This window comes from Mytilus trossulus, chromosome 4, assembly GCF_036588685.1.
Source record: "Mytilus trossulus isolate FHL-02 chromosome 4, PNRI_Mtr1.1.1.hap1, whole genome shotgun sequence".
Taxonomy (NCBI): domain Eukaryota; kingdom Metazoa; phylum Mollusca; class Bivalvia; order Mytilida; family Mytilidae; genus Mytilus; species Mytilus trossulus.
Window position 1 is genome coordinate 46,950,537 of NC_086376.1, and position 16,887 is coordinate 46,967,423.

A 16,887-nucleotide genomic window follows, 5' to 3' on the forward strand; every position below is an offset into this window, starting at 1 on the left:
CATATTTGTTATTTCTGTTGCAGAACATTCATTTGTCCCTACAGTATATGTAACCTTATGTCTATTACAAGAACGATTTTTATTTCAAAATACAATTTTGTGTTTAACTAAAGTTTTACGGAATGTGTTTGTGTATTCCTTTGTGGATTGAAAATGATGTCAAAATGGCAGAAATAGTTGGAAAGAGTAAAATTAAAATGGAATGGGGTAGGTTGTGACACTGTCACAACCTGCCCCGTATGTGTTGTATCAACCTGCCCCTTAATGATGGTGGTCACGTGGCAATCTCGTGTGAAGAAACGAAATGCACTGAGGTTTTATATGATGGCTCATATAATGCCGTTGATTTTATCTTCATTCTTTTATCTCAATTTTTTGAAAGGTATTGATAATATAGGCAGAAGAAGAATTATTTTGAATATCTAAAAAAAATACTCACGGTTTATGTTTTCTGTTTTTACTGCTTACTATCTTCAAAAACGCTACTATGTATCACCATTGCCATCTTGACGCAAGCTAGAAATTACGTCATCAAAAAAACGCAAACATGACGTCATTTCCTATTTTAAGGGTGTTTCCCAGCCACTGTCTCATTTAACCCGTGTCTCATTAATATTAGAGTAATTTTCTGTGATTTTTTCAGATAACTTTAAAAAAAATGTATCTGCAAATGAATTCCAACAGAGACATATCATACACATGTCTCGAGTGCAATAATGAAAAACTGAGTGGAAAGTTTAAAGATAGATTCATGGTATACCGCCATCTTTGATTGTACAATCACAGTTCAAATTCGGTCTAGTTATTTGCCCAAACCAGCAAATTTGGAAACAGATTTGCAATTTAATGGTTAAACTGTTTATTTATATAAAGAAAACTTGTTAATTTATTGTATTATTGAAAATATTGTATCAAATAACTAACTTTTTGGTTGTAAAAATCTTTTTTTTTCAAATGAGTCATTTAAGGGGAGATAACTCTTTTAGTACAAAATGTATACTGGTCTAATAGGGATTTTTTACTTGTGGCAAGAAAACAAGTTCGGTGACACCATGTTTTCTTTTTATTTTCTTAAAACACTTTATGAAACTTTATGAAACCTATCTTCGCACAATTTATTTCAAAAATTTGTCTCATAGAATTTTTTTAATACACACTAATGTGTTTTTTCATGAACAAACTAACCAAGTTCAGGCAATTTTCAACGACTCATAGCTTGAAAAATAGCACGGTGACCCATACTTTTTGTTATATTTTTGAAAAAAGCATAGTAAAATCTTCATTTTAGTAAATTATAAGAAAATTCTGTCTCAAAAAACATCTACCTTAAAATAGCAAATATAAAAATCAGAAAACATGCAGGTAATTACTGTAAAGGATTTAGCACAGAAATAATTAGATGACAGAGTTAATACCATAACAAGATTACCATGCCTCCAAATATAAAGGAGGTTTATACGAGATATTTTTATGGAGACGACTTTTCTTGTTTCTCTCCCCATACCATAAAGTTCCTTACATCATGCGGATAGTTCTAAAACTTTTCAAGACATTCCATCATAATACCTTGATCCAAAGTATTGATACATATTTTGATGCATATATATTATGAAAAGCTGTATTAGATTTCAGGGGTCTTTTAAGGATGCAGATTTAAAAAATACTTCTGTTGAGGATCAGTTAGTCCCTTCTGGTCTTCGCCTTCGGAACCTGGTCAAATCGGCAACCGGTATAGTCAATTACCATGATTTTTTAATGATTCATAATCAAACTTAATTAATAAAATATATTTGGTGCCAAATATACTAACAAAATGCCGAAATAACTTTAAATATGTGCCGATTTGACTGAATTGGGATTTGACCAGGTGCCAATTTGACTTTTTCTATAGGTGCTGAATTAACCAGGTGCCGATTTGACTTGTACCCTTACTACATGGAAGGGTACAAGTCAAATTAAAATGTGAAAACACTCTACTGGAAAAAGCCACAACAGCAGCTACACTAGAAGAGTTCTAGGCCAGCCTTACCATCCTGCCAGAGGCCTTAAATTATTCACACACTTAGAACTCCTTAGACCCCAGATGAACATAGTTTTATTTGTAAATAATTTTTCTGTAAATAGCTTTTATTAAGTGAGGAGGGAAGGCCTTATGATTTCACGAGCAAGAGTCATTTATACACTCAACATGCTCAAGAAAAGTCCCACTCTGTACTGAAAGAAAAAGAAGAAGATGTACTATCAGCCACCACAAATACCAGATATCATCATTTGTCATCTTATTAAACAACAGAAGCTTTACTGGCTGCTTTTATTTCTACAGATAGATGTTTTCACTTCATTTGTAAAATCTGTTTTGAACATGAATATAATATCTATAGGCGAGTTATGGCTATAAACTCAAAGACGTGTTCAATGTTTCGTATGCTGTACTTGAAGTTAATGATATACATAGAGACAATGGCAAGTGACGATGTTGTGGGCCTATTGTCATGATTGTTACATACAATGGCGATAAAACTTTCATCAAATAAAAGAGTATAAACTACTAAGACTAAACTGAATTCGAAACTATAACTAATTCACAACAATCTCTGTTTTGTTTGATCCAAATAAGATAGGGAAATTCTCAAATTTCACAGGCACTTGTTTCTATCCATGGAAAGGTTAACTATATCTATCTGTAACAGAAGCTTCTATTATATATATGGATAGTTGACAATGGATAGAAACAAGTGCCTACATCATGTACATGTATGTCATTTTTTTACAGATTGAACATCACAGTCTAGAAAGATGCATGTGTGGGAAAATGAGGCTTGATTTTGGAAAACATATTGTTTATAGACATTGATCTTATACATGTTATAGAGAAAGCTATATTGATAACTAATTTTTTAATTAAATTAATATATTTTTGATTGACCATGGTAAATCAATAAGTCGAGGCTAATAAGAGATAAACTTAGCTGTGATAACAAGGCTCAGTTATTAAAAGAATGTAACTTATTATATAAGACACTTGGGAATTACTGAGAAACTTGCGCAGAACCTCATTACAATGTACATGCTCTGGTCATTATTTCTTACAATAAATTAAACTACATTGTAATTAAGCATGATGTATGTCTGAGCAAATGCTTTGAAGTGATATAGAGAAGCTGTGATAACACCTTTTAGTTATTACAGACATATTTTTTATGTAATAACATATAGGTGTACTATGCAAAATTGGCAAACTATGAACTGTTATGTCTTTAAATAGTTAAGCATACATATAGAAAAAAGTAATATCAATAGAACTTTTATACATTTTAACTAAACTAATGATGTATATTGTCCCTTTGAAACATGTAACATACATATGTTATCACAGTTCTTTGATTTTTTTGTCCACAATAACAAATGTATGTTATTTTCCTGTAATAACCCTATAGAGTTACTGTAAACCAACTTCGCGAGCGATCTATTTTCGCGACTTTTGCGAGTCGAAAAATAACGCGAATATAAATAGTTGCGAAAATATGTGAATCTTGGATCTTTCCTTATTAAACTTCATCAAATAAATCAGAAAATCGCGAAATTAAATAGCCGCGAAGTGGTCAAGAATGAGTAAAACGCGAAATAAAGTATCCGCGAAAATAAGTTGGTTTACAGTATATCCCTGACTGAAAACTAGGACAAGTTCTTCTTTATTTTATCTTAATCGTCAAAGTAGTTTTGAAAGATAAATACATTTCTTATTGTTTACAAAAAATTATTAATAAGTAGTTAATATATTAGTCATGTTAGTGTTGAAAATAAGACAAATAAAGTCAAAATGCCTGGCACTTTACTTAACCACTAAGAAAACAACATGTCAAAGATTATAGAAGATCCTCTTTAATCCTAATAAAAACAATAAGTGTGCAATTATCACTGTACTAGTATACATTTTTTTTAGGGGCCAGCTGAAGGACGCCTACAGGTGCGGGAATTCTCCCTTCATTGAAGACCCATTGGTGACCTTTGGCTGTTGTCATGGTTGTCTGCTCTATGGTGTCGCTTTCACACATTCACCATTTCCTTTCTCAGTTTTATTTAGATAAAAACAATGTTGCCAATTTCAGTTCCTAATTAATCCCTATAACAGTAAAACAAAAGTTAACCAGGTCTCATAAAAATATAGCCACATTCTTAACTTTTCTCATTTCATGTTTACACCTAAATTTTGATATGGCAGCAATAGCTGTGAAATGGCCTACTTTTGTAGTTCTGATTGTGGAACCTATTGTATGTTTTCACGAAGTCATATGCTTTGCCACCTGAAGATTATTACTAAGCAAAAAGAAAAACATAATATAATACAAATATTGCATAAATGAAAAGTAGTTTTATCTACCAAAAAAAATGAGCCAGTTTTGTATTCTTTGATATTAAGTTCAGTTCTCCATGAAAAAAACGACCAATTTTTCACAGTGTCCAGTAGCAATGTATCTTCTTAAAACAGTTTCTTGCACAATTTCTACACATCGGTGGACATGCAACATTTACAAACAACACATTTACAAATGAAAATCAACACTAAGACTATAGTCATAAAGTAGGACAATAAATGAACAAAAGACAAACACAGTTACAGACAAACAATAGAAGGGCTGACCATCAACACTGAAAACCAAAAGTAAAATAGTAACATGGATTATGGGAAACATGCAGGGGCGACACCAGAGAGTGAAGAGAACTTGTTTCTGCAAGACACTTGCCGTGAAAACGATTTGATATGAAAATAGGCTCTTGTTTCAACTTTTTGAAATATTTTTTCTGAGATTTCCAACATCAGGCATTTGCCTCCATGTTTTTACAACCCTGGTATATATATATATCTTTTCAATAAAGTGGACATGGTGTAAGTGGTCATATTCAAGCGATTTATATAGTTAATTTGGAGGACTTTTCTAATTGAACCACATTATTGGTCAGACTAGTAATATGTTTAGTTCGAATGAAATGCTTTCATTTGCCTCTTGCAATTGGTATCCTTTTGTCTTTTTTTCATTGAAAAGATATTTTAGGGCAATCTGTACATTGTAGGAAGCTATTTAACATGTGTAAGAAAAAAGAGTCTGTCTTTTGTTCAGCAAACAATAATCAATCGATCAAACTTTCAGAAAATAATAAATAATTCTAATATTAAATAAGCACTATAACGTTGCAAAATGAATACCAGTATTAATATTTTTCAAAATATTTTGGATCTTAGATTTATTAAAAATATATACTTTAGTGTTGAATCGATAATGATTTTCACTGTTTAGTCTAATAAAAAAATGCTTTCACCAGAAGAATAAATAGTGATCTATTTGAGGGACACACTTCATCAGCTTTAATTGACAGTTATACCAAAACTGCTAGTATTAGCCTCTTGTTCTGTAAATGTAAGTAAATCAAATGTATTTAAATCTATTTTTATTCTTTGCAGATAGAAGATATTTACTAGGTGATGGAGCATTAAGAATACAAAGCTATTTAAACCATTGTCAGGATTATCAAAGCAACTATGATGATGCCAGAAAAGGTACATCAGAAATTACAGATATATAGTAATATGAACCAAGAGAACTTGAACAAGACAATTTTGAAGCAACAGGATAGGAGAACATGTCCACATGCATGCACATATAGAAGTACATGGCTACATGCATGCACATACAGGAGTACATGGCTACATGCATGCACATATAGGAGTACATGGCTACATGCATGCACATATAGGAGTACATAGCTATATGCATGCTCATATATCCATACATGGCTACATGCATGCACATATAGATGTACATAGCTACATGCATGCACATATAGGAGTATATGGCTACATGCATGCCCATATAGGAGTACATGGCTACATGCATGCACATATAGGAGTACATAAATCATATAGGATGTGGTATAAGTGCCAATGAGACAACTCTATGGATACATGTACATATAGGAGGAATCTTGATATAGCTTTATTTACACAGAAATATTGTGAAACAATCATTAATAAATCAGTGTATCATCTACGAGAAGAGATATTAACAGACAAGCTACTGCAAGTTAAAAATACTTTGAGGTTTTCAATTTTTTTGTGGATAGCAGACTATTGCAAAAACAGGAAATCAACAGCCACAATTAGCTTTCCTTAATGTTGGAGGTAAAAGTGGATAAATTTTCTCATAAAACAGCCATAATATACTACTTTTGGCAAAAAATGTTTTCTGAAAAATTTTCATTCCTTTTACATGAAGCCTGACTTGGTTCATCTCAATCTAGAAAAGACCACTTACCATACTTGTGTGTATGGCATGTTTCAATTCGGTTACTCAAATAATGAAAATTAACCATTTATTCCTTCAAAATGGTGGCTAAGGAAAATAACTCAAACTTTTAAGTATATCAATTAAAGCCTAAATATTGGAGGAAGGGTAAAATTGAACCTTCTGAAGTACATGACCAGTAATAACTTGTTAACAGCATAGGTAGATTGAAAGGGGGGCTAGTCCCCCTTTTCTGGAGAAAAATTTGGTTGATTACATTAGGAATCCTTAAAGCATGAGGGGCCAATTTTAGGAAGCCATTGGGACCCTTCTTATGAAAATTTCTGGATCCGCCACTGTACAGTACATTTGACTATATCACAGGACTAGGATTAATAAAAATATATTTAATTTTTTGTAGAGACTTTTATGGCTGAAATGAAAGATAAAATATCAAAAGGAGATGTTGTTTTAGGAGACGAACTGAAAACAATGATCCATCTTGTAAAGACAGATGAAGATGTAGATATGTGTATAAAAATGGCTAACCAGTAAGTAATGATAATATGGTCACTATAGCTTACATTTAAGCATTTTAGGTATATTAGAATAAGAAACAGGTACTTTAGTCTAAAATCCTTTGCCTTCAAAATTGACAACAGTTAATAATCATCAATGATGGTTGAAAATTTTCAGCTTAACTCCATAAAATATGAAAACTGTTGGCTTCAGATTAATGTACCAACACAGCATCCAAAAATTCTCAAATGCTAAAGAATGAAATGGTGATTTTCTGAACTGAAATGATTAACAATTATTTTTTTTGTTGTGCAATGAATGGCCAATCAAAATGTTGATAATGTATTCTAAAGGATAGCATACTTTAAGGAAGTAAATTTCACTAGAAATATTTCTATGTAAAACAAGACCAATACAGGGTCTCACCTGGATCAGCATTTCTATGTACAATTAAATGAAATTTCAAACTACATGTATCTGCAAACAGGAAGAAGCTAAAAATTGCGTTCACTTTTCACCTCAACATTATCAAACGGCAGATTTAATATAAAAAAAGAGTTGAGTGGTAAGTAAACCTGCTTTTGCTGTTGCAGATGCAGGTAATATTGAAGGGGATGTGGTATGATGCCCAATGGTACAACTATTCACCAGTGTCCAAATTACATGGACTAAGCAAATAAAGGTCAGCCTATAAAAAATAGCTTTCAGTATTTACTATGCATATAAAATGGTTCTGACAAGTTTATTTAATTTTGATAAATCATTATATATAAAACTATGATTGAATTTGTCTTTGTTTTTGTTGAGCATGTGACTTTGTCGCAGAATGCTCAAATTAGGGATAGTGATCTGGTAATGGCAAGGGAGGCAACAGCGTTTACTTAACTTCTCAAAAGCTTTATATTCTAAAAGGTGGAAGACCTGGATGCTTCATACTTTGTATATAGATGCTTACGTTACGAAGTTTCCCTCTGTCACATGTTCATTGTCCTTGACCTCATTTTCATGGTTCAGTGACAACTTAAAAAAAGTCAATATTTTTTTTTAATTTTTATTTCTCTCTTTTAATAATTAATAGGATAACAATATTTGGTATGTGCTTCCCTTGCAAGTTCCTCATGGCCATCATCAAGATTTCATTTGATCTTGACCTCATTTTATTGATCAGTAAACAATTTAAGTTTTGGTGGTCAAGTCTATACCGGATACTATAAGCAATAGGTCTACTATTCTTGGTGTATGAAATGATTTTTAGGTGTATTTGTCCAACTGGCAGGTGTCATCTGACCATGACCTCATTTTCATGGTCCATTGATCATAGTTAATTTTTATGGTTGAGTTTGTTTCTTAGATACTATAAGCAACAGATCAATTATATTTAATGCATAGATTGATTGTAAGGTGTACATGTATGCCTGACATGGTTCATCTGACTTTTACCTCATTTTCATGGATCAATGTTTAGTTTCTTTGTTAAATCTGTTTCTTTGAAACTATAAGCAATAGGTCAACTATATTTACTGTATTGAATGATTGTAAGGTGTACTTGTATTTCTTGTTTGGTTAAGTTGACCTGGACCTCACTTCTTGGATCATGCTAAGTTATGTGATAGTTGTAGTAAAACTTTATATTTTGGACTCTCAACATAATATCAATGGTGTAAAGAAAGTGAAACATTTTAACATGTGCACTCTTGATCCTACAATCTTGATAGTTAAAATACACTTTTTAAAGTTGAAGAGAAAATACATGTATCTGATTGGTGCTTGCATTTTTTTTTTCAGATTCCAGAAAGTAAAATATCAGCTTCAACAGCGATATGATTTTTTCTTTGGTCCAGTATTTATGAGGATGTTACATCATTCTAAGAAAGCAGACATTGCATTTAAGTTGATGGAAGATAGGGTAACTACACAGGAAATTTTACAGCCGATTGCATTGAGTGTGTAGGCAAAGGAACTATCTTTGATTAGCTTGCTTGCTAGCTGAACTGTGAAGTCATACTAGGTAAGGTATAATACCCTTCATTCGAAGTAGCCTAGTCCTACAGACAGATAATTTAGTTATATGTCCGGACTAGTCTATTCTTAATAGAGTGTAGATTACTGAACCTAAAAATGACTTCACAGTTCAGCTAGCAAGCAAGCTAACCAAAGATATTACATACATTTGCCTACACACTCAAAGTAATCAGCTGTAGTTATATTCCATAAATAATTTAGAAATTTTCTGAATTAAACTTTAAGGGACTGTTGAGAATTGTTATGGGGTTAACTGTCATTAATAAGGTTGCTGATGCAAATGGCGGCGATTGCGAGTGTTGACATTCTGTCAGGTTGAAAAACGAGATTGATTATCCTACTCTAGGCTTGTATGGGCCCTGGTTACAATATTGAGGACTTATATAAAAAAGAAAGGTAATGAAAAGGGAATGTTTAAAATAAGGGTAGGCAGAAATTGGGAAATGTGGTTCAGTCAAGGGACCCCCTCAGGTTAACAATTAGGAAAAATTCTATATCATTATTCCCATAAACCTTACAAACAATATTTACATACAAATAACAGTAATAGTATGTGTTAAATTAATAAGATGTCTTTGTATACACGTTGGCTAAAAGAAAACAAAGATTAGGAAAAACCAAAGACAGGCTTAAATTCAATGAAGAAAAATAGAGTTGGTAATCAGTGAAAAGGAATGTAAATATAGAGAGCAAAATGTGTTAAAAAGTAGGAAAGCCAATGAGTATAATCGCAGAATGAAAAATATAATATGTTTTTATAGTTAAGCAAGGATATATTGAGATCAAACATTTTATCTTCATTTGAGTACACACCTGTGGTAAAGTATTAATATATTGTTTGGGCTGCCCATGTCATATGATTTTTAAGGAATGAGTTACCCAATGTCACTGAAAGATGACATTAAAATATTATAAACCTTTTATGGAAAAATGCAAGATTGTGAAACCGAAAATCTTCACAAAACGGAATCATAAACAAACAATGATAAAAGTATTATAAGCCTTTTTCTTTTTTTACATATGAATAAAATTTTCATTTAAATTTATCTAATTCTATCTAAAAATGTTATTGAAAATAGTTAAAGCATGTCACTTGTTCAGTTTGCTCTGTCCTTTTACATCAATGTAATGTTTATTATCACTGAACTAGTATATATTTGTTTAGGGGCCAGCTGATGGACGCCTCCGGGTGCTGGAATTTTTCGCTTCATTGAAGACCTGTTGGTGACCTTCTGCTGTTGTCTTTTTTATGGTCGGGTTGTTGTCTCTTTGACACATTCACCATTTCCATTCTCAATCTTAATAGTGTGTTTATTAACAAGAACAGCCTTCACCTAGAACAATTTGATAGCTAAAAATAGCTATTTGTGTTCTATTAGAATAGAAATAATTCATGGAAGCTTGAATCTTTTTGATTTTACCACAGGTTGGCCTTTTATGTTGATATTATACCCCTTGCTGTCACTCATGGTAAAATATTTCTCATAAAGGGCCAACCCGTGGTAAAATCAGTATAAATTCAAGCTTCCATAAATTATTTCTTAATTGATATTTTTTTTTATCACTTCAGAAGGGAATGAGAAATCTGCTATTCCACCTGACTGCAGTTGTGATCTATATGGATTTGTTGTATGAGGGAGAAAAGTATGACCAAGTTGTCAAATGTTATGAAGAACTTGATAGATCTCAGAAGTATAAGCACCTACCACTTAGAAATCACATGACTTTGGCAATGGCAGCTTTGTATAAAATGGTAATATTTGTTTTTTACCGTTTTGTTATAGTCTTTGTAATGAATAACATAATATCTTCTTCTTTTAATATTTTAACCAAAATTATCAGATGACTCTTTAAAAGAGTTGTTACCTAAAGCACTGATTCTTTTAACTATTTTTCTCGTTTTTATACTATTTTCTCTAAAATATGATAGATGAATAGAAACTGTAAACAGCAATAGTTATCAATACAAATTGAAAAAGCTACAAAAAAATGTGATAAAACCTCAATGATTGTTGACTTATGTTTGTTTTTGTTTCTAGCTTTTACCTATTATCTCAAAAGCCATATAAGACGGGTAGAAACTACAAAAAAAATCAGCCATGCATGATATATTTTAATGGATTAGTGATTTAGGCTGTTAGTAGCCCCTTGTTTTTATAACCCATTTATTAGCATTATGTTTTCTGGTCTGTGCATCTGTTCGTTTGTCCGCCCTTCTGTCCCTCTTCAGGTTAAATTATTTGGTTACAGTAGTTTTTGATGAAGTTGAAGTCCTATCAACTTGAAACTTAGTACACATGTTCCTAATAATATGATCTTTCTAATCTTAAAGCCAAGATTTACCCCAATTCACTGAAGATAGAAAATGATAGTGCAATTGGAGCATCTGTGTACTGTGGACACATTCTTGTTAAGTCTTGATATGAATTTTATTCTCACTTATATTCATCTGATCTAAGCAAACACATGATTATGCCTTTACCCATCAAGTTAATGCTAATCTACATCTCACCCAAAATGATCTTTTTCTGACAATTTACAATCAGCCTTTAAACAGAGGTTCTTTCAAAGGCTTCTGACCAATCTAATTTTTTTCTTATTGCTTTTGTGAAAACTGCCACTTTTACTCACTGAAAATGAAAGGTCTAGAAAATGGTCAAGCACTTTTTTAAAGCATTGTCTTGAATAAATTTGTTGATGGAGTATGAATTTGCTTAATATATTTTTCAGAACAGTCAACAAGCATTAGAAAAAGCTACAGAGTTAGTTCAAGCTACATATCACAACAGTAAGAGAATAACATCACCAAGGACAAGAGCATATGCTGCAGCCTTAGCCTTAAATAAGGTACATTAAAAACGGTACATAATGTTGGAGTACACAGTTATTTGTAGTGCATTTCTTTTAGACAATAAATAAAAAAAATCACACTTGCACTTCCACTATAATATTTTTACAGTGTGTAACACTACTTTTGGGACAAATTAAATCAAAGTTATAGAAAACTTCATTGGCTCTAACTAAAAATATGGACAATTTTATGGTAAGGGAGTCTTGAAATCTTTTGACAGCTTTCAAAGTGCTTATTTTTTATCTTTTTCAGTTAGACCAAATCACTACTTTAATTTAAAATTTATGACCCAAATTATTTTGCAGCGTTTTTAATCTTTTTTTCCCCGAAACGTAATGCCAATTTGTGGAAACGTAAAATGCTGCCAAAAAAAATTGGTGCCACCTTAATTACTGTGAAAGTACTTTTATTCATGGTTATATAATCAATTTTTATGGTTTCATCAAAAAGTTAAATGTTTGTTGGTTTTTAAATTCATGGATTTAGTTTTGGGCAACAAACTTAGTGAATATCATTATATTAAAACAGTGTTATGGAAGAAACTAGATTATATTCAATATATGAGCAATATTTTAAAGTTGTTTTATAATTGTTTCATTGTAGAAAAATCTTTATGCTATGTGCATTTTTAAGATAATGAAGAAAACTTTAATAAAAAAACTCACTTCCAATGCATTTTGATAACTTTTTCTTATAATCTTTGCATGCTATATATTTCTTGTGTCGTCAAAAAAGGTCTTTGAAAATAATGTTTGTAATGACATTTTACATGTCTTTTTGGAATGTGTAGTTTATCGTCCCCTGCGCTCTATGTTTCCTGGTCCTAAATTTGGCTGAAATCTGTCTGGTTTTATAGTTAAATTTCGACCAAAACCCCTTATTTTGATCTAATTGGAATGTAAAAATGAACACTTTAGAAAATTTTGACAGAAATAGTCAATATAACTTTCTCACATGTCTTCAAAACATTTTTTATCTGGTAACATTGAACTAAATAATTGGGGCCAAATATGGCCCTTATCAAACTTACTCCTTTGGAATTATCACATTTTTTCACAAATAGGCTTTCGCAATAAAGATGAAAGCTTTATAAAATAATAATTGAAGAATTTCACTCATTCAAGAAATGTATTACTGTACAAGATTGAGTTTAAAAGGCGAAAATATATATTTGTCTAAATAAAATTGGCATATGTTTTAGCAAGCTATCTATTAATAACGTTCCTATCTGAAGTTTTAAGAAAGTTGTGTGGGGGGGGGGGGGGAATAAATACTATGCAAAAACAGTCTCACTTGGGAAGAAAATATATATATCACAAAAATAGTGATTCTTTTTGTAGATTAACTTTGAACACAAAAAAAATCTATTGAAAGTAGAAGATGGCAAAATAATCAGAGAGAACATTTTATTTATACTTTATGTACTGCTAATTCTGCTGATATTGAGGATGAGTTTCATTATGTTTTACAATGTTCAAAAATAGGCAAAAGTAGACAATTGTTGTAAAAACATTGTTTTTCTACGAATTAAACCACATTTTGTAATGTAAATGTATTGAATATGATCATAGGTAGTTCATAACAAAGCCTAAAAACAGTGTGTGCTGATTAAAACTTTAGTTACTTCTCAAATAATGAATTGATTTTATCAAAACAAAAAATATAAGATAAAAAATTAAATTATCTATCAAAAGCATACCCTTAACACTCACTAAAACATCTATTACAGTCCTGGGTGCACTTTTGTGTCCTGAGTGCACTCAAAAGTTTCTGAGTGTTTTTTAGAACATACCGGGCTACATAAGGTGTAAAAAAAAATTAAATCTCTAATAAACGAGGAAACATTTTTGAGACTTCCTTAAAGCAAATTGAAAGCCATGGCACAAAAAACTTTTATGAAATAATTTTGATTCTTTCAGAATAATCCAGATCTAGCATTAGAAATACTAAAGCTGTCTGTTGAAAGTGATTTTGTCCAGAGTTTGAACACAGCATTAAAAGTAAGTATGGATATATGATATAAGCGTAGAAAATGAACACCTAGAAACTTTTGTTTTGTCAGACTTGGACTTTAAAAACTTTTTATGTGATAGAATAGTAGTCATTTGGGCCATCATAATATTGACTAAAATACTTTTTTATGCCCCATCTAGCTTATAGGAGCAATTGTTTTTAATTTACGTTTTTTTGTTCGTCAGTTCCTCTGTCCTTCTGTTCATCAGTCAATTTGTCCGTCTGTCCAGCTTTCAGGTTAAAATTTTGGTCAAGGTAGTTTTTAATGAAGTTGAAGTCCTATCAATTTGAAATTTAGTACACAAATTTCCTTTGATTTGATCTTTCTAATTTTGAATGCCAAATTAGAGTTTTAACCCCTATTTCACAGTCCACTGAACATTTAAAATTATAGTGTGAGTAGGACATCTGTGAACTATAGACACATTCTTGTTCATACATGTATTACAAATTTAGATACAAAATAAAAAAAGGTTTTATCATAAACCAGGCTGTTGTTTTTGCTATTAGATTGTTCTGTTTTGTCAGTTTTGGACTTTTATAACTTTCATTACAGGGGCGGATCCAGTTCCTAACCCAGGACAAAGGGGGGTTCCAACTACATGTCCCCATTCAAATGCATTGATCATCCAAAACAAAAGGGGGGTTCCAACCCCTAGAACCCCCTGGATCCGCAACTGTTTTGTGATATGAAATATGGTCATTTTGGAAGGCCACCATAATGTTTACTAAAATACCTTTTTTAGATTAAAGATTAAGATGCATATTATATTTTTTGAAGCTTCAACATTTTACACCTATACATAACAGGTAATCATTTCAAATATAATAAATCATTTAATAGTTAATTGCTCATAAAACTTCAAAGATAAGGAGACAACTTCCTGGAACAGGGTCAAGTGTATGTCTGACTTCTCATTGATATCTAACTGTACATCCAGATATGTTCAACTCCACAGATTGGATTCTTCCATGATTCTTTAGTATGTTGAAAAAACAATGTTAGAGAGTGTTTATTCCCTTAAGATACACATAGAAATAAAAAAACCACACACCAAAAAAAAACTTTTTAGTCATGCAAGAATCATGTTCTATGTAGTATTTTAGTGCTGAAATAACCAAACAATAGGTTTTTTTTCTTCTTGAAACATTCACAGATTATTATTCTTTGACATTTTTTCCAGATAATTGCATTGTCCAGACTTGACCAAGTAGATGCTGCAATGGAATTGCTTGATAAATATCATGTCCAGACATCTATCAGCTATGACAAGCCATCAAAAATATTTCCAGATTGTGTAAGAAATAAGAAATAAGAAGATGTGGTATGAGTTCCAATGAGACAACTCTCCATCAAAGCCACAATTTGTAAAAGTTAACCATTATAAGCATCCCCTTCAACACGAAGCCCCAAAAATTACTAGTGTAAAACCATTCAAACAGGAATACCAACTTCAACGGTCTAATCTATAAAAAATAACTCTGCACAAAATCATCAGACCAAAACAATTCAAACTTGATCTGTATCATGTCAAGATAAAACTTTATACCAATTTTCAAATCATTATATTAAAGAATGATGCACAAAAGTGCGAAAATATGATTATTTGAGTGAGTTTTCTAAGTCAAAAGACCATCAGACAGGAATAAAATTCAAACTTGATCTGAAACTTGTCATGATAAAACAAAACAACAAATATCAAATAAATCTCTTCAAGCATGAAAAAAAAATGTGGAAATTGATTTGCTGGGCTGATGGTGAACAAACAGACCAGCAGACGGACGAAGTGTAAACCTAAAGTCCCCTCGACTTCATTGGTGGGGGACTAATAAAGATTTGTATGAAACACCAATTCATATAGCTGTATCAAAGATTCTTGTTTTTTTAGGGAAAATTCAAATTCTTCAAAACTTTTTACTTCCATTTCAGATAGAAGCTTTAAGTGAAATGATTGACAGAAATGATGACCCACAAATAAAACAGACATTTACTAATACAAAAATGAACTTGGAAAAAGCTCAACTTATAAATGATGTTTCAATATTTGACAAACTTTGTGATACAATTCTCAATAGTCGACCTGATAATGAACATATACAAAATTTACAAGATAAGCGAGGACGACTAGTTAGAGATCATCACAGATATTGAAATGGTCTCTTGTGTGGAAACTGATAAGATGCCAGAAATATAGTCCAGAGAAATTGATAATTGATACACCGTGCCATAAAAGTATTTTTATTGGTGGACTACAATTGGAGCTTTATAGATGGACAATACCCATTCTGCCAAGGTGTCTGTACTTGAGATGTAGTCCTAACTTGTGTTTGCTAGATGTATATGTTTGACCTAAATGTCTTGAGATACTGAGTTATTAAAGAGTTGTGTAAGGTTTTTAAGAGAAATATAGATATCAAAAGAATTTAATACAGGAATTTGTTTGTTATGAGTATGAATTATGGAGATTGCCTGATTAAAGATATATTTATACATATTATGTAGTTGTGATTGCAACCATCATTCTTGAAGCTTTCATATGACCCTCAATACTTTAAGAACTGACCCAGATGAGATTTATTGACAGCAAGGAGTTCATAGATGTAATTCACAGTACTAAGACTGTTTGTAAGATGTGTGTTTATCAAAATATAAAAACTGACTTCTGTATAAATGGCCTTTTTACAGTTCAAAATTGTAAAAACTTGAAAACCAACTAAGTTCAGGTTAGGATGGGATTCTTTTGATCGCCTGTATGTTACTTATATGGGCTGTAGGTATTAATTATTATCATAAATACATCTATTGGGGGTACAAGATATAATTTGGCCAAAAAATCTAGTCTGTAAAATCTAGGACTCTGTCATGTCAGAAATTGGTAAAAACATACATTTAGGCAGACCTGGCATGCCAATAATAATTCCCCAGCAAGGCATTCAAGTCACATTTACTTCCATTCAGTATGATACTATGGATGGACTACTGTTAATATAATGTTATAATTAAATCAAATACAGTTTGGTCAATGTTCCCCTCTCAAGGTTGTAATAAATTTCGAAAAATTAATCAGGAAAATTACAATTTTTTAGTAGGAATGGATTCAAACCAAATATCAAATATTAGTTGTAGCATCAAGAGTCAACTAATTTACATATGTGTGCAATATTAAGCTGTTTCATACAAATTGAAAGTTAAATGTACTA

The 16,887-nt window shown here is 31.5% G+C and overlaps 1 protein-coding gene across 1 annotated transcript; it reads left to right on the top strand.

Annotated features, from left to right (window-relative positions):
• Positions 1 to 1,471: 1,471 nt before the first annotated feature.
• Positions 1,472 to 16,175, top strand: LOC134715399 (uncharacterized). Its single transcript, XM_063577552.1, has 9 exons — positions 1,472 to 1,577; positions 5,462 to 5,557; positions 6,703 to 6,832; positions 8,586 to 8,706; positions 10,393 to 10,575; positions 11,553 to 11,669; positions 13,593 to 13,673; positions 14,871 to 14,984; positions 15,617 to 16,175. The coding sequence occupies exons 1-9, from the start codon at positions 1,523 to 1,525 to the stop codon at positions 15,836 to 15,838; spliced, it is 1,119 nt and encodes a 372-aa protein (XP_063433622.1). The 5' UTR covers positions 1,472 to 1,522; the 3' UTR covers positions 15,839 to 16,175.
• Positions 16,176 to 16,887: the final 712 nt, after the last annotated feature.

Coding starts and splice junctions, on each gene's coding strand:
- LOC134715399 (XM_063577552.1), top strand. CDS start 1,523: ATGCGGATAGTTCTAAAACTTTTCAAGACATTCCATCATAATACCTTG. Junction 6,833..8,585: donor TGTATAAAAATGGCTAACCA/GTAAGTAATGAT, acceptor TTTTTTTTTCAG/ATTCCAGAAAGTAAAATATC. Junction 8,707..10,392: donor TTAAGTTGATGGAAGATAGG/GTAACTACACAG, acceptor TTATCACTTCAG/AAGGGAATGAGAAATCTGCT.